Here is a 23511-nt window from a genome sequence, read left to right on the forward strand (position 1 = left end):
GGCTTGGGCACATCCAGAGCACAAAAATCTCGGGAACGAGGGGGTTGGGACACTCCCAGAGCCCAAACTATTGGAAAAGAGGGGCTTGGACAGTCCCAGACTCCATCAAAATCCTGGGAACGGGGGGGTTTGGGCATTCCCAGACCCTCAAAAGCCTCGGAACTGGGGATTTGGGCACTCCCAGACCCTCAAAATCCTGGGAAAGGGGGGTTTGGACAAATGTCAGCCTCTTAACCCCCATGAACAGGGGGGTTTGAGGCTCTATCAGACCCCAAACACCGTTGAAAAATGGGGTTTAGGTGCTCCCAGACCCCAAAAATAGGGAGAACAGGGGGGTTTGGGCATCCCCAGAGCCACAGAATTTAAGGAACAGAGGGGTTTGGGCACTCCCAGACCCCGAAACATTGGAAAAGAGGGGTCAGGACACTCCCAGACCCTAAAACTCCTGGGAACAGGGGGGGTTTGGGCACTCCCAGACTCCCAAAATCCCGGGAACAGGGGGGTTATTGGGTACCCGAGGCCACCCAGAACCTCATTCCAACGCACCCAGATCACCTTAAATCCCATCTCCAGGAATCCAGGACCCCCCAAAACCCACCTCGGACGCCCCCCCAGCCCCGGGGCTGCCGCGGGGGGCCCCAACGTCCCTCAGCCAATCCCGAAGCGCCCACGCCGCCCGCGCCCAATCGCAGCGCGCCGCGCTGATGACTCATCAGTCGCCGGGAAGACCAGGTTCGAACAGTGCTCGAAACCGTCGCCGGCCTTTGCCCTCAGCCAATCCGAGCGCGCCCAAAAAGCCCCAAAAAGGACCCGCCCGGCTGGTTTGGGGCTGTCAGCAGCTGTCCGGCGCTGGGCATGGAGCGTGTGCGGGGAGCTGGGGCCGTGCTGGCGGTGCTGGTGGTGCTGGGAGCCCCCCCGGCTGCGGGCGAGGAGCTGTCGGGTGAGCGGAGGGGGGGAAAGGGGGGGCAAGAGGGGAGAAAAGAGGGGGTGGGAGCCCCAAAAAAGGGAGGGCGAGGGGGGTGGGAAGGCTCGGAGTGAGTGGGAGGGGGGTGGGAGCCCCAAAGTGAGGTTGGGGGGGTCTCGAGGGTGGGGAAAAGGGGTGGGAGAGGGGGGCAAGGGGGTGTGGGAGAGCAGGCAGAGGGGTGCCCTGGGGGTCCCTGGGTGTCCCTGGAGCCCCGGAGCGGTTCCCTGGGGCTCTGGGGGGGTGGGATCGGCATTGGGGGGGGTCCCCAACCCCCCTGTCCATGCCCGGGGGGCTGATGGGGGGGTTCCCCCCCAGCCAAGAGCCGGTGCTGGGGCGTCCGTGGGGCAGAGGGGGGTGGGAAAGGGGGGTCCGGGGTGGCCCCCTGAGCTGCCAGCCTGCTGGGGGGGGGCTGGGGGAAGATGGGGGGGGACGGGGCACCCCCTGATCCGTGTCCTGCACACACAGGGGTGTTCCAGGAGATGTTAAAGGCCGAGTGTCACTTCATCAACGGCACCGAGCGGGTGAGGTTCGTGGGGAGGCGCATCTACAACCGGGAGCAGTACGTGCACTTCGACAGCGATGTGGGGGTGTTTGTGGGTGACACCCCGTTTGGGGAGATCCAGGCCAGGTACTGGAACAGCAACCCGGAAAGGATGGATTATGAACGGTCTGTGGTGGACACGTACTGCCGGCACAACTACGAGGGTGTCACCCCGTTCACTGTGAACCGCAGAGGTGAGCGTGGGGCAGAGCGGGTCCCCTCGGCCCCTGCCCCGGGAATGACCCTGGAACCCCTCAAACCCTCCCTGGGAATCACCCCAGACCCCTCAGCCCTCCCTGTGCCCATCCCCTTCCCTTTTGCCCCCTCCCAGTTCTTCCCAGTCCGTCCCAATCTCTCCCAGTCCGTCTAATGTCCCCTACTCTCTCCTAGTCCATTCCAGTTTTTCAGAGTCCATCCCAGTCCATCCCAATCCATCCCAGTCTCTCCCAGTGCCCCCCCCCGCGTCTCCACCCCGCTGGGGCCCACCGAGCTCCCGCCCCTCAGCCAATCCCAGCGCGTCTCTCTGATGACGCTCCAGTTGCCAGGCAGACCCGAACCAAACACTTCCCTCCCCACCACTCAGCCTCCCAGTCCCGAGCGCTCCTTCCCAGTCCACACCAGTCACTCCCAGTCCACACCAGTCACTCCCAGTCCACACCGGTCACTCCCAGTCCCTCTCACTCCACTCCCAGACCACACCAGTCCATTCCCAGTCGTTCTCACTTCACTCCCACATCTCCCAACTCTCTCCCCAGTGCCCCCCCAGCCCAGCCTCTTCTCCCCCACTCCATTCCCACTCCCTCCCACTGCCATCCCAGTCCCTCCCACTGCCATCCCAGTCCCTCCCACTGCCATCCCAGTCCCTCCCAACGCCCTCCAAGCCCTCTGCCCTCCCTCCCAGTGCCCCCCAGCTGAGCCCAGTGTCTCCCCCGTCCCTGCCAGTGCCCCCCAGCTCAGCCCAGTGTCTCCCCCGTCCCTGCCAGTGCCCCCCAGCGTGTCCATCTCGCTGGTGCCGTCGAGCTCCCAGCCCGGCCCCGGCCGCCTGCTCTGCTCCGTGATGGATTTCTACCCTGCGCCGGTGCAGGTGAGGTGGTTCCAGGATGGGCAGGAGCTGCCGGAGCACGTGGTGGCCACCGACGTGGTCCCCAACGGGGACTGGACCTACCAGGTGCTGGTGCTGCTGGAAATCCCCCCCCGGCGCGGGGTCACCTACAGCTGCCAGGTGGAGCACGTCAGCCTGGAGCACCCCCTCAGCCGGCACTGGGGTACGGCCCGGCCCCCCCAGCCCCGGGGGGGCAACTGGGGGCGACTGGGAGGGAGTTTGGGGGGTGCTGGGGGCGATGGGAGGGGGGTTGGAGGGTCCTAAAGGGGCCGGGAGGGGCTGGGTGGGATCCCTGGCGGGGCTGGGAAGGGACTGGCAGGAGGTCGGAGGGACCCCCAGGTGGGCTGGGGGAGAGTGGGCCGGGCTCTGTGGGGTGCCGGGGGGGGTGTGGGAGGAGGTTTTGGGGGTGCTGACCCCCCCGGCTCCCCCCAGAGATGCCACCGGACACCGTCCGCAGCAAGATCCTGGTGGGGGTCGGGGGCTTCGTCTTGGGCTTGGTCTTCCTGGCGCTGGGGCTCGGCTTCTACCTGCGGGAGAAGGTAAAGGGGGGTCCCCAAAGGGGGGCCGTGGCCCCCCCCTTGCTCTCCCACAGCCTCTGGGCCCCCCCCTGCCCCCCCAGCCCCTTTGCTCTCACCCCCTTTTCTCTCCCCACAGAGCTTTTGAGGCGCCGGCGGCCGCAGCCCCTCGGGACCACCCTGGATCCCTCAAACCCTGCGCTCATTTGGGGGGGTCGTCTGTCCCCCCCTTCCCTGCATTTCTTCCCACACTAACCAGCTGTTCCCAGTGTTCCCAGTAAAGCTTCTCAGTGCTCTGCAGTCCTGGGTGTTGGGGAGATGCGGGTGGACTCTGAAACTCCTGGGAACGGGGGGGTTTGGGCACTCCCAAAAATTAAATATCCTGGAGAAAGGTGGTTTGGGAACATCCAGAGCCAAAAAATATAGGAAAGGGGAGGTTGGACACTCCCAGACCCGAAAATTCCTGGCAATAGTGGTGTTTGGGCACTCTCAGAAGTACAAAATCATAGAGAGAGGTGGTTTGGTCACACCCAGACTCCAGAATTCTGGGAACAGTGGGTTTGAGCAGTGTCAGCCTCCCAGTAGACCAGGTACTGGAGGGTTTGGGCTGTCCCAGGACTAAAAAATCCTGTAAAAGAAAGGTTTAAGAACTCACAGGCCCCAAAAATTGTGAGAACAGGAGAGTTTGGGCACTCCCAGGCCCCCAAAATTGTGGGAACAGCCGGGTTGGGAACACTGAGACCACAAAAGTCTTGGGAACATGGGAGTATGGGTTCTCCTAGACCCTAAAAGTCACAGGAACAAGGTTTTCGGGGCACTTCCAGACCCCAAAATATTGGAATAGAGGGGTTAGGACACTTCCAGATCCTAAAACTCCTGTGAACAGGGGGGTTTGGGCACTCCCAGATCCATAAAATCCTAGAGAAAGGTGGTTTGGACATGTCCAGACTCTGAAAATCCTCGGAACAGGGGGGTTTGGGCAATGTCAGCCTCCAAATTAACCAGGTCCGGGGGGGTTTGGGATGTCCCAGAACCACAAACTCCTGGAAAAGAGGGTGTTATTTACTCCTAGACCCCTAAATTTGTGCGAACGGGGGGGTTGGGCACTTCCAGTTCCTCAAATCTTTTATAAAAAAACCAGTTTGGGCACCATCAGCATCTAAAAAAGAGAGGAAAAAAGGGGTTGGGGACATTCAGACCCCAAAAACCTTTGGAACACGGGAGTATAGGGACTCCTAGACCATAAAAATCCCAGGAACAGGGGGTTGGATCGCCCCCAGACCCCAAAAGATCGGAAAAGAGGGGCTTGGACACGCCCCCAACGGCCCTCAGCCAATCCCGAAGCGCCCACGCCGCCCGCGCCCAATCGCAGCGCGCCGCGCTGATGACTCATCAGTCGCCGGGAAGACCAGGTTCGAACAGTGCTCGAAACCGGTGCCGGGCTTTGCCCTCAGCCAATCCGAGCGCGCCCAAAAAGCCCCAAAAAGGACCCGCCCGGCTGGTTTGGGGCTGTCAGCAGCTGTCCGGCGCTGGGCATGGAGCGTGTGCGGGGAGCTGGGGCCGTGCTGGCGGTGCTGGTGGTGCTGGGAGCCCCCCCGGCTGCGGGCGAGGAGCTGTCGGGTGAGCGGGGGGGGGGAAAGGGGGGCAAGAGGGGAGAAAAGAGGGGGTGGGAGCCCCAAAAAAGGGAGGGCGAGGGGGGTGGGAAGGCCCGGAGTGAGTGGGAGGGGGGTGGGAGCCCCGAAGTGAGGTTGGGGGGGTCTCGAGGGTGGGGAAAAGGGGTGGGAGAGGGGGGCAAGGGGGTGTGGGAGAGCAGGCAGAGGGGTGCCCTGGGGGTCCCTGGGTGTCCCTTGAGCCCCGGAGCGGTTCCCTGGGGCTCTGGGGGGGTGGGATCGGCATTGGGGGGGTCCCCCAACCCCCCTGTCCATGCCCGGGGGGCTGATGGGGGGGTTCCCCCCCCAGCCAAGAGCCGGTGCTGGGGCGTCCGTGGGGCAGAGGGGGGTGGGAAAGGGGGGTCCGGGGTGGCCCCCTGAGCTGCCAGCCTGCTGTGGGGGGCTGGGGGATGATAGGGGGGGGGGACGGGGCACCCCCTGACCCGTGGCCTGCACACACAGGGGTGTTCCAGGAGATGAGAAAATACGAGTGTCACTTCATCAACGGCACCGAGCGGGTGAGACACGTGGGGAGGTTCATCTACAACCGGGAGCAGTACGTGCACTTCGACAGCGATGTGGGGGTGTTTGTGGGGGACACCCCGTATGGGGAGAAGTTGGCAAGGAATGGTAACAGAGACGAGGAACTTCTCGAGCTAGCAAGGTCTTCGGTGGACAGGTTCTGCCGGCACAACTACGAGGGTGTCACCCCCGTTCACTGTGAACCGCAGAGGTGAGCGTGGGGCAGAGCGGGTCCCCTCGGGCCCTGCCCCGGGAATGACCCTGGAGCCCCTCAACCCCTCCCTGGGAATCACCCCAGACCCCTCAGCCCTCCCTGTGCCCATCCCCTTCCCTTTTGCCCCCTCCCAGTTCCTCTCAGTCCGTCCCAATCTCTCCCAGTCCTTCTAATGCCCCCTACTCTCTCCTAGTCCATTCCAGTTTCCCTTAGTCCATCCCAGTCCATCCCAGTCCATCCCAGTCTCTCCCAGTTCCCCCCCCGCGTCTCCACCCCGCTGGGCCCACCGAGCTCCCGCCCCTCAGCCAATCCCAGCGCGTCTCTCTGATGACGCTCCAGTTGCCAGGCAGACCCAAACCAAACACTTCCCTCCCCACCACTCAGCCTCCCAGTCCCGAGCGCTCCTTCCCAGTCCACACCAGTCACTCCCAGTCCACACCAGTCACTCCCAGTCCCTCTCACTCCACTCCCAGACCCTCCCAGTCCATTCCCAGTCGTTCTCACTTCACTCCCACATCTCCCAACTCTCTCCCCAGTGCCCCCCCAGCCCAGCCCCTTCTCCCCCACTCTATTCCCAGTCCCTCCCACTGCCATCCCACTCCCTCCCAGTGCCATCCCAGTCCCTCCCACTGCCATCCCAGTCCCTCCCAATGCCCTCCAAGCCCTCTGCCCTCCCTCCCAGTGCCCCCCAGCTGAGCCCAGTGTCTCCCCCGTCCCTGCCAGTGCCCCCCAGCGTGTCCATCTCGCTGGTGCCGTCGAGCTCCCAGCCCGGCCCCGGCCGCCTGCTCTGCTCCGTGATGGATTTCTACCCTGCGCCGGTGCAGGTGAGGTGGTTCCAGGATGGGCAGGAGCTGCCGGAGCACGTGGTGGCCACCGACGTGGTCCCCAACGGGGACTGGACCTACCAGGTGCTGGTGCTGCTGGAAATCCCTCCCCGGCGCGGGGTCACCTACAGCTGCCAGGTGGAGCACGTCAGCCTGGAGCACCCCCTCAGCCGGCACTGGGGTACGGCCCGGCCCCCCCAGCCCCGGGGGGGCAACTGGGGGCGACTGGGAGGGAGTTTGGGGGGTGCTGGGGGGGATGGGAGGGGGGTGGGAGGGTCCTGGTGGGGCCGGGAGGGGCCGGGGGGGATCCCTGGCGGGGCTGGGAAGGGACTGGCAGGAGGTCGGAGGGACCCCCGGGTGGGCTGGGGGAGAGCGGGCCGGGCTCTGTGGGGTGCCGGGGGGGGCGTGGGAGGAGGTTTTGGGGGTGCTGACCCCCCCGGCTCCCCCCAGAGATGCCACCGGACACCGTCCGCAGCAAGATCCTGGTGGGGGTCGGGGGCTTCGTCTTGGGCTTGGTCTTCCTGGCGCTGGGGCTCGGCTTCTACCTGCGGGAGAAGGTAAAGGGGGGTCCCCAAAGGGGGGGGCGTGGCCCCCCCCTTGCTCTCGCACAGCCTCTGGGCCCCCCCTGCCCCCCCAGCCCCTTTGCTCTCACCCCCTTTTCTCTCCCCACAGAGCTTTTGAGGCGCCGGCGGCCGCAGCCCCTCGGGACCACCCTGGATAACTGAAACCCTGCCCTGATTTTGGGGGGGTCGCCTGTTCCCCCCTTCCCTGCATTTCTTCCCACACTAACCAGCTGTTCCCAGTGTTCCCAGTAAAGCTTCTCAGTGCTCTGCAGTCCTGGGTGTTGGGGGTATTGATGGGGGGGCTCTGAAAATTTTGGGAACAGGGGGGTTTTGTATTCCCAGACCCTGAAAATCCTGGGAACTGGAGCGTTTGGGCACTCTCTGACCCCGAAATATCACAAAAGAGGGATGTGGACACTCCCAGACTCCAGAAATCCTGGGAACAGGGAGGTTTGGGCAGTGTCAGCCTGCCAGTAATCCAGGAAGAGGAGGGATTGGGCTGTCCCAGAACCACACAATCCAGGAAAAGAGGGTGTTATTTACTCCTAGACCCCTAAAATTGTCAGAACAGGTGGGTTGGGCACTGCCAGGCCCCCAAAATTATGGGAACAGGGGGGTCAGGAAAACTGAGACCACAAAAATCTTGTGAACACAGGGGTATAGCCTCTCCTAGAACTGAAAAGTCACAGGAATAAAGTTCTTGGGGCATTTCTAGACCTCAAAATATTAGAATAGAGGGGTTAGGACACTTCCAGACCCTAAAACTCCTGTGAACAGGGGGGTTTGGGCACTCCCAGACCCACGAAATCCTGGAGAAAGGTGGTTTGGACACATCCAGACTCTGAAAATCCTGGGAACAGGGGGGTTTGGGCAATGTCAGCCTCCCAATAAACCAGGACTGGGGAGGTTGGGATGTCCCAGAACCACAAAACCCTGGAAAAGAGGGTGTTATTTACTTTTAGACCCCTAAATTTGTGCGAACAAGGTGGGTTGGGCACTCCCAGTTCCTCAAATCTTATAAAAGAGCAGTTTGGGCACCACCAGCATCTAAAAAAGAGAGGAAAAAAGGGGTTGGGGACATTCAGACACCAAAAACCTTTGGAACACGGGAGTATGGGGACTCCTAGACCATAAAAATCCCAGGAACAGGGGGTTCGATCACCCCCAGACCCCAAAATATCGGAAAAGACGGGCTTGGACACGCCCCCAACGGCCCTCAGCCAATCCCGAAGCGCCCACGCCGCCCGCGCCCAATCGCAGCGCGCCGCGCTGATGACTCATCAGTCGCCGGGTAGACGAGGTTCGAACAGTGCTCGAAACCGTCGCCGGGCTTTGCCCTCAGCCAATCCGAGCGCGCCCAAAAAGCCCCAAAAAGGACCCGCCCGGCTGGTTTGGGGCTGTCAGCAGCTGTCCGGCGCTGGGCATGGAGCGTGTGCGGGGAGCTGGGGCCGTGCTGGCGGTGCTGGTGGTGCTGGGAGCCCCCCCGGCTGCGGGCGAGGAGCTGTCGGGTGAGCGGGGGGGGGGAAAGGGGGGCAAGAGGGGAGAAAAGAGGGGGGGGGAGCCCCAAAAAAGGGAGGGCGAGGGGGGTGGGAAGGCCCGGAGTGAGTGGGAGGGGGGTGGGAGCCCCGAAGTGAGGTTGGGGGGGTCTCGAGGGTGGGGAAAAGGGGTGGGAGAGGGGGGCAAGGGGGTGTGGGAGAGCAGGCAGAGGGGTGCCCTGGGGGTCCCTGGGTGTCCCTTGAGCCCCGGAGCGGTTCCCTGGGGCTCTGGGGGGGTGGGATCGGCAGTGGGGGGGTCCCCAACCCCCCTGTCCATGCCCGGGGGGCTGATGGGGGGTTGCCCCCCAGCCAAGAGCCGGTGCTGGGGCGTCCGTGGGGCAGAGGGGGGTGGGAAAGGGGGGTCCGGGGTGGCCCCCTGAGCTGCCAGCCTGCTGGGGGGGGCTGGGGGATGATAGGGGGGGGGACGGGGCACCCCCTGACCCGTGTCCTGCACACACAGGGGTGTTCCAGTGGTTGGGAAAGTATGAATGTCACTTCATCAACGGCACCGAGAGGGTGAGACTCTTGCAGAGATACATCTACAACCGGGAGCAGTACGTTCACTTCGACAGCGATTTGGGGGTCCACGTGGGGGACACCCCGTATGGGGAGATCCAGGCCAGGTACTGGAACAGTGATGCGGAAAGGATGGAGATCAAACGGGCTGAGGTGGACACGGTCTGCCGGCACAACTACGAGGTGTCCACCCCGTTCACTGTGAACCGCAGAGGTGAGCGTGGGGCAGGGCGGGTCCCCTCGGCCCCTGCCCCGGGAATGACCCTGGAGCCCCTCAAACCCTCCCTGGGAATCACCCCAGACCCCTCAGCCCTCCCTGTACCCATTGCCTTGCCTTTTGCCCCCTCCCAGTTTCTCCCAGTCCGTCCCAATCTCTCCCAGTCCTTCTAATGCCCCCTACTCTCTCCTAGTCCATTCCAGTTTCCCTTAGTCCATCCCAGTCCATCCCAGTCCATCCCAGTCTCTCCCAGTGCCCCCCCCGCGTCTCCACCCCGCTGGGCCCACCGAGCTCCCGCCCCTCAGCCAATCCCAGCGCGTCTCTCTGATGACGCTCCAGTTGCCAGGCAGACCCAAACCAAACACTTCCCTCCCCACCACTCAGCCTCCCAGTCCCGAGCGCTCCTTCCCAGTCCACACCAGTCACTCCCAGTCCACACCAGTCACTCCCAGTCCACATCAGTCACTCCCAGTCCACACCAGTCACTCCCAGTCCCTCTCACTCCATTCCAAGACCCTCACGATCCACTCCCAGTCCCTCCCAGTCCATTCCCAGTCGTTCTCACTTCACTCCCACATCTCCCAACTCTCTCCCCAGTGCCCCCCCAGCCCAGCCCCTTCTCCCCCACTCTATTCCCACTCCCTCCCACTGCCATCCCAGTCCCTCCCACTGCCATCCCAGTCCCTCCCAACGCCCTCCAAGCCCTCTGCCCTCCCTCCCAGTGCCCCCCAGCTGAGCCCAGTGTCTCCCCCGTCCCTGCCAGTGCCCCCCAGCGTGTCCATCTCGCTGGTGCCGTCGAGCTCCCAGCCCGGCCCCGGCCGCCTGCTCTGCTCCGTGATGGATTTCTACCCTGCGCCGGTGCAGGTGAGGTGGTTCCAGGATGGGCAGGAGCTGCCGGAGCACGTGGTGGCCACCGACGTGGTCCCCAACGGGGACTGGACCTACCAGGTGCTGGTGCTGCTGGAAATCCCCCCCCGGCGCGGGGTCACCTACAGCTGCCAGGTGGAGCACGTCAGCCTGGAGCACCCCCTCAGCCGGCACTGGGGTACGGCCCGGCCCCCCCAGCCCCGGGGGGGCGACTGGGGGCGACTGGGAGGGAGTTTGGGGGGTGCTGGGGGTGCTGGGAGGGGGGTTGGAGGGTCCTAAAGGGGCTGAGAGGGGCTGGGTGGGATCCCTGGCGGGGCTGGGAAGGGACTGGCAGGAGGTTGGAGGGACCCCCGGGTGGGCTGGGGGAGAGCGGGCCGGGCTCTGTGGGGTGCCGGGGGGTGCGTGGGAGGAGGTTTTGGGGGTGCTGACCCCCCCGGCTCCCCCCAGAGATGCCACCGGACACCGTCCGCAGCAAGATCCTGGTGGGGGTCGGGGGCTTCGTCTTGGGCTTGGTCTTCCTGGCGCTGGGGCTCGGCTTCTACCTGCGGGAGAAGGTAAAGGGGGGTCCCCAAAGGGGGGGCGTGGCCCCCCCCTTGCTCTCCCACAGCCTCTGGGCTCCCCCTGCCCCCCCAGCCCCTTTGCTCTCACCCCCTTTTCTCTCCCCACAGAGCTTTTGAGGCGCCGGCGGCCGCAGCCCCTCGGGACCACCCTGGATCCCTCAAACCCTGCGCTCATTTGGGGGGGTCGCCTGTCCCCCCCTTCCCTGCATTTCTTCCCACACTAACCAGCTGTTCCCAGTGTCCCCAGTAAAGCTTCTCAGTGCTCTGCAGTCCTGGTTTTTGGGGAGATTTGGCTGGGGGTGACTTGGGGGGAAACCGCGGGGGGAGCAGAGTTTGAGGGGGGCAGAACCGGCCCCAGGATGGATCGGGAATGGGGGGTTTTTGGAGGGGCATCTGCACCCCAACAGAGCACCCAGCGCACCCCAGAGGTGCCAGGACCCCCTAAACCCCGTAAAAGAGGTGCTGGGAGTCCCAAATTAAGCGGGAGGGGAGTGGGACCCCCCAAAATGGACGGGGGCGGGGCGGGACTCAGGAATGTGGGACGATGACAAAGGAGGAGCGGGAGACGTCGGAAAGGTGGGGAAAAGGAGGATGTGGGACATCAGCCCACCCCCAGCTCCCCGCACACGGTGAAGCTTCCCAGTTCTCTGCACTCCTGGTGACTGGGGAGAAGTGGGGGGGCTTCAAAACTCCTGGGAACGGGAGGGTTTGGACACTCCCCGACCCTGAAATATCACAAAGGAGCGATGTGGACACTCCCAGACTGCAGAAATCCTGGGAACAGGGGGGGTTTGGATACTCTCAGACATTAAAAATCCTGGGAACGGAGGGTTTGGACACTCTCAGAATTACAAAATCCTGGAGAAAGGTGCTTTGGGCACATCTAGACCCTAAAAATCCTGGGAATGAGGGGTCTGGACACTCCCAGAGCCTAAAAATCATAGGAACAGGGGGGTTGGGAACATTCAGACCTCAAAAATCTTAGAAACACAGAGGTATGAGCTCTCCTAGACCCTAAAAGTCCTAGGAACTGGAGGGTTGAGGCACTACCAGAGCCCAAAATATTGGAAAAGAGGGACTTAGATACTCCTAGACCCTAAAACTCCTGTGAACAGGGGGGTTTGGACATCCCAGACATTATAAATCCTAGAGAAAGGTGGTTTGGACACACCCAGACTCTGAAAATCCTGGGAACAGGGGGGTTTGGGCAATGTCAGCCTCCAAATTAACCAGGAACAGGGGGGTTTGGGCTGTCCCAGAACCACAAAATCCTGGAAAAGAGGGTGCTATTTAATCCTAGACCCCTAAATTTGAGCGAAAAGGGGGGGTTGGGCACTCCCAGTTCCTCAAATCTTTTATAAAAGAGCAGTGTTTGGGCACCATCAGCATCTAAAAAAGAGAGGAAAAAAGGGGTTGGGGACATTCAGACCCCAAAAACCTTTGGAACACGGGAGTATGGGCTCTCCTAGACCCTAGAAATCCCAGGAACAGGGGTTGGATCACCCCAGACCCCAAAATATCGGAAAAGAGGGGCTTGGACACGCCCCCAACGGCCCTCAGCCAATCCCGAAGCGCCCACGCCGCCCGCGCCCAATCGCAGCGCGCCGCGCTGATGACTCATCAGTCGCCGGGAAGACCAGGTTCCAACAGTGCTCGAAACGGTGCCGGCCTTTGCCCTCAGCCAATCAGAGCGCGCCCAAAAAGCCCCAAAAAGGACCCGCCCGGCTGGTTTGGGGCTGTCAGCAGCTGTCCGGCGCTGGGCATGGAGCGTGTGCGGGGAGCTGGGGCCGTGCTGGCGGTGCTGGTGGTGCTGGGAGCCCCCCCGGCTGCGGGCGAGGAGCTGTCGGGTGAGCGGGGGGGGGGGAAAGGGGGGCAAGAGGGGAGAAAAGAGGGGGGTGGGAGCCCCAAAAAAGGGAGGGCGAGGGGGGGTGGGAAGGGGCGGAGTGAGTGGGAGGGGGGTGGGAGCCCCGAAGTGAGGTCGGGGGGGACTCGAGGGTGGGGAAAAGGGGTGGGAGAGGGGGGCAAGGGGGTGTGGGAGAGCAGGCAGAGGGGTGCCCTGGGGGTCCCTGGGTGTCCCTTGAGCCCCGGAGCGGTTCCCTGGGGCTCTGGGGGGGTGGGATCGGCATTGGGGGGGTCCCCAACCCCCCTGTCCATGCCCGGGGGGCTGATGGGGGGGTTCCCCCCCAGCCAAGAGCCGGTGCTGGGGCGTCCGTGGGGCAGAGGGGGGTGGGAAAGGGGGGTCCGGGGTGGCCCCTGAGCTGACAGCCTGCTGTGGGGGGCTGGGGGATGATGGGGGGGGACGGGGCACCCCCTGACCCGTGTCCTGCACACACAGGGGTGTTCCAGGAGATGAGAAAGTCCGAGTGTCACTTCATCAACGGCACCGAGCAGGTGAGGTTCGTGGACAGGTACATCTACAACCGGGAGCAGTACGCCCACTACGACAGCGATGTGGGGGTCTATGTGGGGGACACCCCGTATGGGGAGATCCAGGCCAGGTACTGGAACAGTGACCAGGAAATCATGGAGCGCAGACGGGCTGAGGTGGACACGTTCTGCCGGCACAACTACGAGGTGTCCACCCCGTTCACTGTGAACCGCAGAGGTGAGCGTGGGGCAGGGCGGGTCCCCTCGGGCCCTGCCCCGGGAATGACCCTGGAGCCCCTCAAACCCTCCCTGGGAATCACCCCAGACCCCTCAGCCCTCCCTCTGCCCATCCCCTTCCCTTTTGCCCCCTCCCAGTCCATCCCAGTCCATCCCAGTCTGTCCCAGTGCCCCCTACTCTCTCCTAGTCCATTCCAGTTATTCAGAGTCCATCCCAGTCCATCCCAGTCCATCCCAGTCTCTCCCAGTGCCCCCCCCGCGTCTCCACCCCGCTGGGGCCACCGAGCTCCCGCCCCTCAGCCAATCCCAGCGCGTCTCTCTGATGACGCTCCAGTTGCCAGGCAGACCCAAACCAAACACTTCCCTCCCCACCACTCAGCCTCCCAGTCCCGAGCGCTTCCTTCCCAGTCCACACCAGTCACTCCCAGTCCCTCTCACTCCACTCCCAGACCCTCCCAGTCCATTCCCAGTCGTTCTCACTTCACTCCCACATCTCCCAACTCTCTCCCCAGTGCCCCCCCAGCCCAGACCCTTCTCCCCCCCTCTATTCCCAGTCCCTCCCACTGCCATCCCAGTCCCTCCCACTGCCATCCCAGTCCCTCCCGACGCCCTCCAAGCCCTCTGCCCTCCCTCCCAGTGCCCCCCAGCTCAGCCCAGTGTCTCCCCCGTCCCTGCCAGTGCCCCCCAGCGTGTCCATCTCGCTGGTGCCGTCGAGCTCCCAGCCCGGCCCCGGCCGCCTGCTCTGCTCCGTGATGGATTTCTACCCTGCGCCGGTGCAGGTGAGGTGGTTCCAGGATGGGCAGGAGCTGCCGGAGCACGTGGTGGCCACCGACGTGGTCCCCAACGGGGACTGGACCTACCAGGTGCTGGTGCTGCTGGAAATCCCCCCCCGGCGCGGGGTCACCTACAGCTGCCAGGTGGAGCACGTCAGCCTGGAGCACCCCCTCAGCCGGCACTGGGGTACGGCCCGGCACCCCCAGCCCCGGGGGGGCGACTGGGGGCGACTGGGAGGGAGTTTGGGGGTGCTGGGGGTGATGGGAGGGGGGTGGGAGGGTCCTAAAGGGTGTAGGAGGGGCTGGGTGGGATCCCTGGCGGGGCTGGGAAGGGACTGGCAGGAGGTCGGAGGGACCCCCGGGTGGGCTGGGGGAGAGCGGGCCGGGCTCTGTGGGGTGCCGGGGGGGGCGTGGGAGGAGGTTTTGGGGGTGCTGACCCCCCCGGCTCCCCCCAGAGATGCCACCGGACACCGTCCGCAGCAAGATCCTGGTGGGGGTCGGGGGCTTCGTCTTGGGCTTGGTCTTCCTGGCGCTGGGGCTCGGCTTCTACCTGCGGGAGAAGGTAAAGGGGGGTCCCCAAAGGGGGGGCGTGGCCCCCCCCTTGCTCTCCCACAGCCTCTGGGCCCCCCCTGCCCCCCCAGCCCCTTTGCTCTCACCCCCTTTTCTCTCCCCACAGAGCTTTTGAGGCGCCGGCGGCCGCAGCCCCTCGGGACCACCCTGGATCCCCCAAACCCTGCTCTGATTTGGGGGGGTCGCCTGTCCCCCCCTTCCCTGCATTTCTTCCCACACTAACCAGCTGTTCCCAGTGTTCCCAGTAAAGCTTCTCAGTGCTCTGCAGTCCTGGTTTTTGAGGAGATGGGGCTGGGGGTGACTTGGGGGGAAACCGCGGGGGGAGCAGAGTTTGAGGGGGGCAGAACCGACCCCAGGATGGATCGGGAATGGAGGGTTTTCGGGGGGGCATCTGCACCCCAACAGGGCACCCAGCGCTCCCCAGAGGTACCAGGACCCACCTAAACCCCGTCACAGAGGGGGTGGAAATCCCAAATTAAGCGGGAGGGGAGTGGGACCCCCAAAATTGGACGGGGATGAGACGGGACTGAGGAGTGGGGAATGATGGGAAAGGGGTGGGAGAGGTCAGTTCTCTGCAGTCCTGGTTATTGGGGAGAAGTGGGGGGGCTCCAAAAATCCTGGGAGTGGGGGGGTTTGGGCACGCCCAAATCCAAAAAATCCTGGAGAAAGGTGGTTTGGGCACGCCCAGAGCTTAAGAATCCTGGGAATGGGAGGTCTGGGCACTTTCAGCTCATCAGGTCTTGGAAAAGAGGATTTTGGGGACCATCAGCGTCTGAAAAACACGGGAACAGGGGGTTGGGACCATTCAAACCCCAAAAATATTGTGAACGGGGGGGTATGGGCTCTCCTAGACCCTAAAATTCCCAAGAACAGGACAGTTAGGGCAGTCCCAGACCCGAAAATACTGGAAAAGAGGGACTTAGACAGTGTCAGACTCTGAAACTCCTCTGTATAGCAGGGTTTGGACATACTCAGTCCCCAAAAAATCCTCTGAACAGGGGGGTTTGGGCGCTCCTAGACCCACACAATCATGTAAAAAGGTTGTTTGGGCAAATCCACAGCCGAAAATTTTGGAAAAGTGGGGCTTGGTCACTCCCAGATACTAAAACTCCTGGAAACAGGGGGCTTTAAGCACTGCCAGACCCACGAAATCCTATGAACAGGGGGGTTTGGGCACTCCCAGAAACTCAAATTTTGGAAAAAGAGGGATTTGGGCACCATCCGTGTCTGAAAAACACAGGAACAGGGGGTTGGGGACATTCAGACCCCAAAAATCTTGAGAACACAGAAGTGTGGGCTCTCCTAGACCCTTAAAATCCCAGAGACAGGGGGGTTGGATCACCCCCAGACCCCAAAATATCGGAAAAGAGGGGCTTGGACACGCCCCCAACGGCCCTCAGCCAATCCCGAAGCGCCCACGCCGCCCGCGCCCAATCGCAGCGCGCCGCGCTGATGACTCATCAGTCGCCGGGAAGACCAGGTTCGAACAGTGCTCGAAACCGGTGCCGGGCTTTGCCCTCAGCCAATCCGAGCGCGCCCAAAAAGCCCCAAAAAGGACCCGCCCGGCTGGTTTGGGGCTGTCAGCAGCTGTCCGGCGCTGGGCATGGAGCGTGTGCGGGGAGCTGGGGCCGTGCTGGCGGTGCTGGTGGTGCTGGGAGCCCCCCCGGCTGCGGGCGAGGAGCTGTCGGGTGAGCGGGGGGGGGGAAAGGGGGGCAAGAGGGGAGAAAAGAGGGGGGTGGGAGCCCCAAAAAAGGGAGGGCGTGGGGGGTTGGAAGGGACAGAAGGAGTGGGAGGGGGGTGGGAGCCACAAAGTGATCGCGGGGGTCTCGGGGTTGGTGGGAAAGGGGTGGGAGAGGGGGGCAAGGGGGTGTGGGAGAGCAGGCAGAGGGGTGCCCTGGGGGTCCCTGGGTGTCCCTGGAGCACTGGAGCGGTTCCCTGGGGCTCTGGGGGGGTGGGATCGGCATTGGGGGGGTCCCCAACCCCCCTGTCCATCCCCGGGGGGCTGATGGGGGGGTTCCACCCCAGCCAAGAGCCGGTGCTGGGGCGTCCGTGGGGCAGAGGGGGGTGGGAAAGGGGGGTCCGGGGTGGCCCCCTGAGCTGCCAGCCTGCTGTGGGGGGCTGGGGGATGATGGGGGGGGACGGGGCACCCCCTGATCCGTGTCCTGCACACACAGGGGTGTTCCAGTTTCTAGGAAAGTCCGAGTGTCACTTCATCAACGGCACCGAGCGGGTGAGGCTCGTGGAGAGGTACATCTACAACCGGGAGCAGTACGCCCACTTCGACAGCGATGTGGGGGTCTATGTGGGGGACACCCCATATGGGGAGATCCAGGCCAGGTACTGGAATAGTGACCCAGGAAGGATCGAGTACAAACGAGGTCAGGTGGACAACTACTGCCGGCACAACTACGAGATCGTCACCCCGTTCACCGCGGAGAGGAGAGGTGAGCGTGGGGCAGAGCGGGTCCCCTCGGGCCCTGCCCCGGGAATGACCCTGGAGCCCCTCAAACCCTCCCTGGGTTTCACCCCAGACCCCTCAGCCCTCCCTCTGCCCATCCTCTTCCCTTTTGCCCCCTCCCAGTTCTTCCCAGTCCGTCCCAATCTCTCCCAGTCCTTCCAATGCCCCCTACTCTCTCCCAGTCCATTCCAGTTTTTCAGAGTCCATCCCAGTCCATCCCAGTCCATCCCAGTCTCTCCCAGTTCCCCCCCCGCGTCTCCACCCCGCTGGGGCCACGGAGCTCCCGCCCCTCAGCCAATCCCAGCGCGTCTCTCTGATGACGCTCCAGTTGCCAGGCAGACCCAAACCAAACACTTCCCTCCCCACCACTCAGCCTCCCAGTCCCGAGCGCTCCTTCCCAGTCCACACCAGTCACTCCCAGTCCCTCTCACTCCACTCCCAGACCCTCCCAGTCCATTCCCAGTCGTTCTCACTTCACTCCCACATCTCCCAACTCTCTCCCCAGTGCCCCCCCAGCCCAGCCCCTTCTCCCCCCCTCTATTCCCACTCCCTCCCAGTGCCATCCCAGTCCCTCCCACTGCCATCCCAGTCCCTCCCACTGCCATCCCAGTCCCTCCCGACGCCCTCCAAGCCCTCTGCCCTCCCTCCCAGTGCCCCCCAGCTGAGCCCAGTGTCTCCCCCGTCCCTGCCAGTGCCCCCCAGCGTGTCCATCTCGCTGGTGCCGTCGAGCTCCCAGCCCGGCCCCGGCCGCCTGCTCTGCTCCGTGATGGATTTCTACCCTGCGCCGGTGCAGGTGAGGTGGTTCCAGGATGGGCAGGAGCTGCCGGAGCACGTGGTGGCCACCGACGTGGTCCCCAACGGGGACTGGACCTACCAGGTGCTGGTGCTGCTGGAAATCCCCCCCCGGCGCGGGGTCACCTACAGCTGCCAGGTGGAGCACGTCAGCCTGGAGCACCCCCTCAGCCGGCACTGGGGTACGGCCCGGCCCCCCCAGCCCCGGGGGGGCGACTGGGGGCGACTGGGAGGGAGTTTGGGGGGTGCTGGGGGTGCTGGGAGGGGGGTTGGAGGGTCCTAAAGGGGCTGAGAGGGGCTGGGTGGGATCCCTGGCGGGGCTGGGAAGGGACTGGCAGGAGGTTTGAGGGACCCCCGGGTGGGCTGGGGGAGAGCGGGCCGGGCTCTGTGGGGTGCCGGGGGGTGCGCGGGAGGAGGTTTTGGGGGTGCTGACCCCCCCGGCTCCCCCCAGAGATGCCACCGGACACCGTCCGCAGCAAGATCCTGGTGGGGGTCGGGGGCTTCGTCTTGGGCTTGGTCTTCCTGGCGCTGGGGCTCGGCTTCTACCTGCGGGAGAAGGTAAAGGGGGGTCCCCAAAGGGGGGGCGTGGCCCCCCCCTTGCTCTCCCACAGCCTCTGGGCCCCCCCTGCCCCCCCAGCCCCTTTGCTCTCACCCCCTTTTCTCTCCCCACAGAGCTTTTGAGGCGCCGGCGGCCGCAGCCCCTCCCCGCGGCCTCAGGACCACCCTGGATAACTGAAACCCTGCTCTGATTTGGGGGGGTCGCCTGTCCCCCCCTTCCCTGCATTTCTTCCCACACTAACCAGCTGTTCCCAGTGTTCCCAGTAAAGCTTCTCAGTGCTCTGCAGTCCTGGTTTTTGAAGAGATGGGGCTGGGGGTGACTTGGGGGGAAACCGCGGGGGGAGCAGAGTTTGAGGGGGGCAGAACCGGCCCCAGGATGGATCGGGAATGGGGGGTTTTTGGAGGGGCATCTGCACCCCAACAGAGCACCCAGCGCACCCCAGAGGTGCCAGGACCCCCTAAACCCCGTAAAAGAGGTGCTGGGAGTCCCAAATTAAGCGGGAGGGGAGTGGGACCCCCCAAAAGTGGACGGGGCCGGGGCGGGACTGAGGAGTGGGGAACGATGAGAAAGGAGCGGGAGAGGTCGGAAAGGTGGGGAAAAGGAGGATGTGGGACATCAGCCCACCCCCAGCTCCCCGCACACGCTCCATGCCCAGCGCCGGACAGCTGCTGACAGCCCCAAACCAGCCGGGCGGGTCCTTTTTGGGGCTTTTTGGGCGCGCTCGGATTGGCTGAGGGCAAAGGCCGGCGACGGTTTCGAGCACTGTTCGAACCTGGTCTTCCCGGCGACTGATGAGTCATCAGCGCGGCGCGCTGCGATTGGGCGCGGGCGGCGTGGGCGCTTCGGGATTGGCTGAGGGACGTTGGGGGCGTGTCCAAGCCCGTCTTTTCCGATATTTTGGGGTCTGGGGGTGATCGAACCCCCTGTTCCTGGGATTTCTAGGGTCTAGGAGAGCCCATACTCCCGTGTTCCAAAGGTTTTTGGGGTCTGAATGTCCCCAACCCCTTTTTTCCTCTTTTTTTAGATGCCGATTTTGCCCAAACTGCTCTTTTATATTTATAAAAGATTTGAGGAACTGGGAGTGCCCAACCCCCCCGTTCGCACAAATTTAGAGGTCTAGGAGTAAATAACACCTTCTTTTCCGGGATTTTTTTGTTCTGGGATATCCCAACCCCCCTGTACCGGGTTAAATTTGGAGGCTGACATTGCCCAAACCCCCCTGTTCCCAGGATTTTCAGAGTCTGGGTGTGTCTAAACCACCTTTCTCGAGGATTTTTACTGTCTGGGATGTCCAAACCCCCCCTGTTCCCAGGAGTCTTAGGGTATGGGAGTATCTAAGTCCCTCTTTTCCAATATTTTGGGGTCTGACAGTGCCCCAAACCCTGGTTCGTGGGACTTTTAGGGTCTAGAAGAGCTCATAACTCTGTGTTGCTAAGATTTTTGAGGTCTGAATGTTCCCAACCCCCCTGTTCCGATGATTTTTAGGCTCTGGGAGTCTCCAGACCCCTCATTCCCAGGAATTTTAGGGTCTGGATATGCCTAAACCACCTTTCTCCAGGATTTTCTAGTTCTGAGAGTGTCCAAACCCTCCGTTCCCAGGATTTTTAATGTCTGAGAGTATCCAAACCCCCCCTGTTCCCAGGATTTCTGCAGTCTGGGAGTGTCCACATCCCTCCTTTGTGATATTTCAGGGTCAGGGAGTGTCCAAACCCTCCCGTTCCCAGGAGTTTTGAAGCCCCCCCACTTCTCCCCAGTCACCAGGAGTAACAAAACCCCCCAAGAACGGGGTGACACGTGGAGGACTCAGGGGGTTCCCCATTCCCGATCCATCCTGGGGCCGTTCTGCCCCCCTCAAACTCTGCTCCCCCTGCGGTTTCCCCCCAAGTCACCCCCAGCCAAATCTCCTCAAAAACCAGGACTGCAGAGCAGTGAGAAGCTTTACTGGGAACACTGGGAACAGCTGGTTAGTGTGGGAAGAAATGCAGGGAAGGGGGGGACAGGCGACCCCCCCAAAATCAGCGCAGGGTTTCAGTTATCCAGGGTGGTCCCGAGGGGCTGCGGCCGCCGGTGCCTCAAAAGCTCTGTGGGGAGAGAAAAGGGGGTGAGAGCAAAGGGGCTGGGGGGCAGGGGGGGCCCAGAGGCTGTGGGAGAGCAAGGGGGGGGCCACGCCCCCCCTTTGGGGACCCCCCTTTACCTTCTCCCGCAGGTAGAAGCCGAGCCCCAGCGCCAGGGAAGACCAAGCCCAAGACGAAGCCCCCGACCCCCACCAGGATCTTGCTGCGGACGGTGTCCGGTGGCATCTCTGGGGGGAGCCGGGGGGGTCAGCACCCCCAAAACCTCCTCCCACGCACCCCCCGGCACCCCACAGAGCCCGGCCCGCTCTCCCCCAGCCCACCCGGGGGTCCCTCCAACCTCCTGCCAGTCCCTTCCCAGCCCCTGCAGGGATCCCACCCGGCCCCTTTAGGACCCTCCCACCCCTCTCCCAGCACCCCCAGCACCCCCCAAACTCCCTCCCAGTCGCCCCCAGTCGCCCCCCCGGGGCTGGGGGGGCCGGGCCGTACCCCAGTGCCGGCTGAGGGGGTGCTCCAGGCTGACGTGCTCCACCTGGCAGCTGTAGGTGACCCCGCGCCGGGGGGGGATTTCCAGCAGCACCAGCACCTGGTAGGTCCAGTCCCCGTTGGGGACCACGTCGGTGGCCACCACGTGCTCCGGCAGCTCCTGCCCATCCTGGAACCACCTCACCTGCACCGGCGCAGGGTAGAAATCCATCACGGAGCAGAGCAGGCGGCCGGGGCCGGGCTGGGAGCTCGACGGCACCAGCGAGATGGACACGCTGGGGGGCACTGGCAGGGACGGGGGAGACACTGGGCTCAGCTGGGGGGGCACTGGGAGGGAGGGCAGAGGGCTTGGAGGGCGTTGGGAGGGACTGGGATGGCAGTGGGAGGGACTGGGATGGCAGTGGGAGGGACTGGGATGGCACTGGGAGGGAGTGGGAATAGAGTGGGGGAGAAGGGGCTGGGCTGGGGGGGCACTGGGGAGAGAGTTGGGAGATGTGGGAGTGAAGTGAGAACGACTGGGAATGGACTGGGAGGGTCTGGGAGTAGATCGAGAGGGTCTGGGAGTGGAGTGAGAGGGACTGGGAGTGACTGGTGTGGACTGGGAGTGACTGGTGTGGACTGGGAGTGACTGGTGTGGACTGGGAGCGACTGGTGTGGACTGGGAGTGACTGGTGTGGACTGGGAGTGACTGGTGTGGACTGGGAAGGAGCGCTCGGGACTGGGAGGCTGAGTGGTGGGGAGGGAAGTGTTTGGTTTGGGTCTGCCTGGCAACTGGAGCGTCATCAGAGAGACGCGCTGGGATTGGCTGAGGGGCGGGAGCTCGGTGGCCCCAGCGGGGTGGAGACGCGGGGGGGGAACTGGGAGAGACTGGGATGGACTGGGATGGACTCTGAATAACTGGAATGGACTAGGAGAGAGTAGGGGGCACTGGGACAGACTGGGATGGACTGGGAAGAACTGGGAGGGGGCAAAAGGAAGGGGATGGGCAGAGGGAGGGCTGAGGGGTCTGGGGTGATTCCCAGGGAGGGTTTGAGGGGCTCCAGGGTCATTCCCGGGGCAGGGCCCGAGGGGACCCGCTCTGCCCCACGCTCACCTCTGCGGTTCACAGTGAACGGGGTGACACCCTCGTAGTTGTGCCGGCAGAACCTGTCCACCGCAGACCTTATGTACTCCATCCATTCTGGGTCGCTGTTGAAGTCCCTGGCCTGGATCTCCCCAAACGGGGTGTCCCCCACATAGACCCCCACATCGCTGTCGAAGTGCATTTGCTGCTCCCGGTTGTAGATGTACCTCTCCACGAGCCTCACCCGCTCGGTGCCGTTGATGAAGTGACACTCGGACTTTGCCATCTCCTGGAACACCCCTGTGTGTGCAGGACACGGGTCAGGGGGTGCCCCGTCCCCCCCCCATCATCCCCCAGCCCCCCCCAGCAGGCTGGGAGCTCAGGGGGCCACCCCCGTCCCCCCTTTCCCACCCCCCTCTGCCCCACGGACGCCCCAGCACCGGCTCTTGGCTGGGGGGCAACCCCCCCATCAGCTCCCCGGGGATGGACAGAGGGGTTGGGGACCCCCCCAATGCCGATCCCACCCCCCCAGAGCCCCAGGGAACCGCTCCAGGGCTCAAGGGACACCCAGGGAGCCCCAGGGCACCCCTCTGCCTGCTCTCCCACACCCCCTTGCCCCCCTCTCCCACCCCTTTTCCCCACCCTCGAGACCCCCCCAACCTCACTTCGGGGCTCCCACCCCCCTCCCACTCACTCCGGGCCTTCCCACCCCCCTCGCCCTCCCTTTTTTGGGGCTCCCACCCCCTCTTTTCTCCCCTCTTGCCCCCCTTTCCCCCCCCCCGCTCACCCGACAGCTCCTCGCCCGCAGCCGGGGGGGCTCCCAGCACCACCAGCACCGCCAGCACGGCCCCAGCTCCCCGCACACGCTCCATGCCCAGCGCCGGACAGCTGCTGACAGCCCCAAACCAGCCGGGCGGGTCCTTTTTGGGGCTTTTTGGGCGCGCTCGGATTGGCTGAGGGCAAAGGCCGGCACCGGTTTCGAGCACTGTTCGAACCTGGTCTTCCCGGCGACTGATGAGTCATCAGCGCGGCGCGCTGCGATTGGGCGCAGGCGGCGTGGGCGCTTCGGGATTGGCTGAGGGCCGTTGGGGGCGTGTCCAAGCCCCTCTTCCGATATTTTGGGGTCTGGGGTTCATCCAACCCCCCTGTCCCTGGGATTTTTACAGTCTAGGAGTCCCCATACTCCCCTGTTCCAACCGTTTTTGGGGTCTGGATGTCCCCAGCTCCCCTATTCCCGGGTTTTGGGCAGCTGATGTTGCCCGATCATCCTGTTCTCAGGATTTTTTGGGAACTCGATGTGCCGAAACGAACTTCCTCCGTGATTTTTTCGGTCTGCGTGTGCCCAAACCACCTTTTTCGCCGGATTTTACGGGTTTGCGAGTGCCCAAACCCCCGTGTTCCTGGGATTTTCTGAGCCCCCCCTGCTTCCCCGCAGTAAGCAGGACTGCAGAGAACTGGGAAGCTTTACTGGGAACACTGGGAGCAGCCGGTTGGGAAGCGAAGAAAAGCAGGTGTAAAATTCTGTTATTGTTCTCTTTTTTAAAG

General features: G+C 63.6%; 4 protein-coding genes and 1 pseudogene across 6 annotated transcripts; 4 read left to right on the forward strand and 1 right to left on the reverse strand.

Annotated features, from left to right (window-relative positions):
* Positions 1-738: 738 nt before the first annotated feature.
* LOC127465629 (class II histocompatibility antigen, B-L beta chain-like) lies at positions 739-7165 on the forward strand. 2 transcript variants are annotated; one of them, XM_051776143.1, is made up of 5 exons: positions 739-940; positions 1430-1699; positions 2489-2770; positions 3040-3146; positions 7004-7165. In XM_051776143.1, the coding sequence occupies exons 1-5, from the start codon at positions 856-858 to the stop codon at positions 7010-7012; spliced, it is 753 nt and encodes a 250-aa protein (XP_051632103.1). In that variant the 5' UTR covers positions 739-855; the 3' UTR covers positions 7013-7165. The 2 variants fall into 2 exon arrangements, with proteins under 2 accessions (XP_051632103.1, XP_051632102.1); XM_051776142.1 differs by lacking the exon at positions 7004-7165 and adding an exon at positions 3262-3422 and having other exon boundaries at positions 740-940.
* LOC127465631 (class II histocompatibility antigen, B-L beta chain-like) lies at positions 4561-14803 on the forward strand. Of its 2 annotated transcripts, XM_051776146.1 has the most exons (6): positions 4561-4742; positions 5234-5306; positions 12998-13194; positions 13872-14153; positions 14422-14528; positions 14643-14803. In XM_051776146.1, exons 1-6 carry the CDS (start codon positions 4658-4660, stop codon positions 14649-14651), a joined length of 753 nt encoding a protein of 250 aa, XP_051632106.1. In that variant the 5' UTR covers positions 4561-4657; the 3' UTR covers positions 14652-14803. The 2 variants fall into 2 exon arrangements, with proteins under 2 accessions (XP_051632106.1, XP_051632105.1); XM_051776145.1 differs by lacking the exon at positions 5234-5306 and having other exon boundaries at positions 4562-4742; positions 12925-13194.
* On the forward strand, positions 8223-10858 carry LOC127465628 (class II histocompatibility antigen, B-L beta chain-like). Its single transcript, XM_051776141.1, has 5 exons — positions 8223-8402; positions 8890-9159; positions 9926-10207; positions 10477-10583; positions 10698-10858. The coding sequence occupies exons 1-5, from the start codon at positions 8318-8320 to the stop codon at positions 10704-10706; spliced, it is 753 nt and encodes a 250-aa protein (XP_051632101.1). The 5' UTR covers positions 8223-8317; the 3' UTR covers positions 10707-10858.
* Positions 14804-16059: 1256 nt separating the features above from the next.
* LOC127465630 (class II histocompatibility antigen, B-L beta chain-like) lies at positions 16060-18630 on the forward strand. The gene is made up of 5 exons (XM_051776144.1): positions 16060-16224; positions 16711-16980; positions 17687-17968; positions 18238-18344; positions 18459-18630. Exons 1-5 carry the CDS (start codon positions 16140-16142, stop codon positions 18465-18467), a joined length of 753 nt encoding a protein of 250 aa, XP_051632104.1. The 5' UTR covers positions 16060-16139; the 3' UTR covers positions 18468-18630.
* Positions 18631-20286: 1656 nt separating this feature from the next.
* LOC127465635 (class II histocompatibility antigen, B-L beta chain-like) lies at positions 20287-22953 on the reverse strand (annotated as a pseudogene).
* Positions 22954-23511: the final 558 nt, after the last annotated feature.

The sequence above is a fragment of the Manacus candei genome, unplaced genomic scaffold (assembly GCF_025592945.1).
Source record: "Manacus candei isolate 608988 ecotype Guabito, Panama unplaced genomic scaffold, ASM2559294v1 h1tg000454l, whole genome shotgun sequence".
Classification (NCBI taxonomy): domain Eukaryota; kingdom Metazoa; phylum Chordata; class Aves; order Passeriformes; family Pipridae; genus Manacus; species Manacus candei.

Bases quoted from the DNA above. Each gene is read 5' to 3' on its own strand.
- LOC127465630 (XM_051776144.1), top strand. From the start codon at position 16,140: ATGGAGCGTGTGCGGGGAGCTGGGGCCGTGCTGGCGGTGCTGGTGGTG. The intron at 16,981-17,686 runs GTGAGCGTGGGG...CGTCCCTGCCAG, and splicing joins GTTCACCGCGGAGAGGAGAG to TGCCCCCCAGCGTGTCCATC. The intron at 17,969-18,237 runs GTACGGCCCGGC...GGCTCCCCCCAG, and splicing joins CCCCCTCAGCCGGCACTGGG to AGATGCCACCGGACACCGTC.
- LOC127465629 (XM_051776143.1), top strand. From the start codon at position 856: ATGGAGCGTGTGCGGGGAGCTGGGGCCGTGCTGGCGGTGCTGGTGGTG. The intron at 1,700-2,488 runs GTGAGCGTGGGG...CGTCCCTGCCAG, and splicing joins GTTCACTGTGAACCGCAGAG to TGCCCCCCAGCGTGTCCATC. The intron at 2,771-3,039 runs GTACGGCCCGGC...GGCTCCCCCCAG, and splicing joins CCCCCTCAGCCGGCACTGGG to AGATGCCACCGGACACCGTC.
- LOC127465628 (XM_051776141.1), top strand. From the start codon at position 8,318: ATGGAGCGTGTGCGGGGAGCTGGGGCCGTGCTGGCGGTGCTGGTGGTG. The intron at 9,160-9,925 runs GTGAGCGTGGGG...CGTCCCTGCCAG, and splicing joins GTTCACTGTGAACCGCAGAG to TGCCCCCCAGCGTGTCCATC. The intron at 10,208-10,476 runs GTACGGCCCGGC...GGCTCCCCCCAG, and splicing joins CCCCCTCAGCCGGCACTGGG to AGATGCCACCGGACACCGTC.
- LOC127465631 (XM_051776146.1), top strand. From the start codon at position 4,658: ATGGAGCGTGTGCGGGGAGCTGGGGCCGTGCTGGCGGTGCTGGTGGTG. The intron at 5,307-12,997 runs GTTCATCTACAA...GTTCGTGGACAG, and splicing joins CGGGTGAGACACGTGGGGAG to GTACATCTACAACCGGGAGC. The intron at 13,195-13,871 runs GTGAGCGTGGGG...CGTCCCTGCCAG, and splicing joins GTTCACTGTGAACCGCAGAG to TGCCCCCCAGCGTGTCCATC.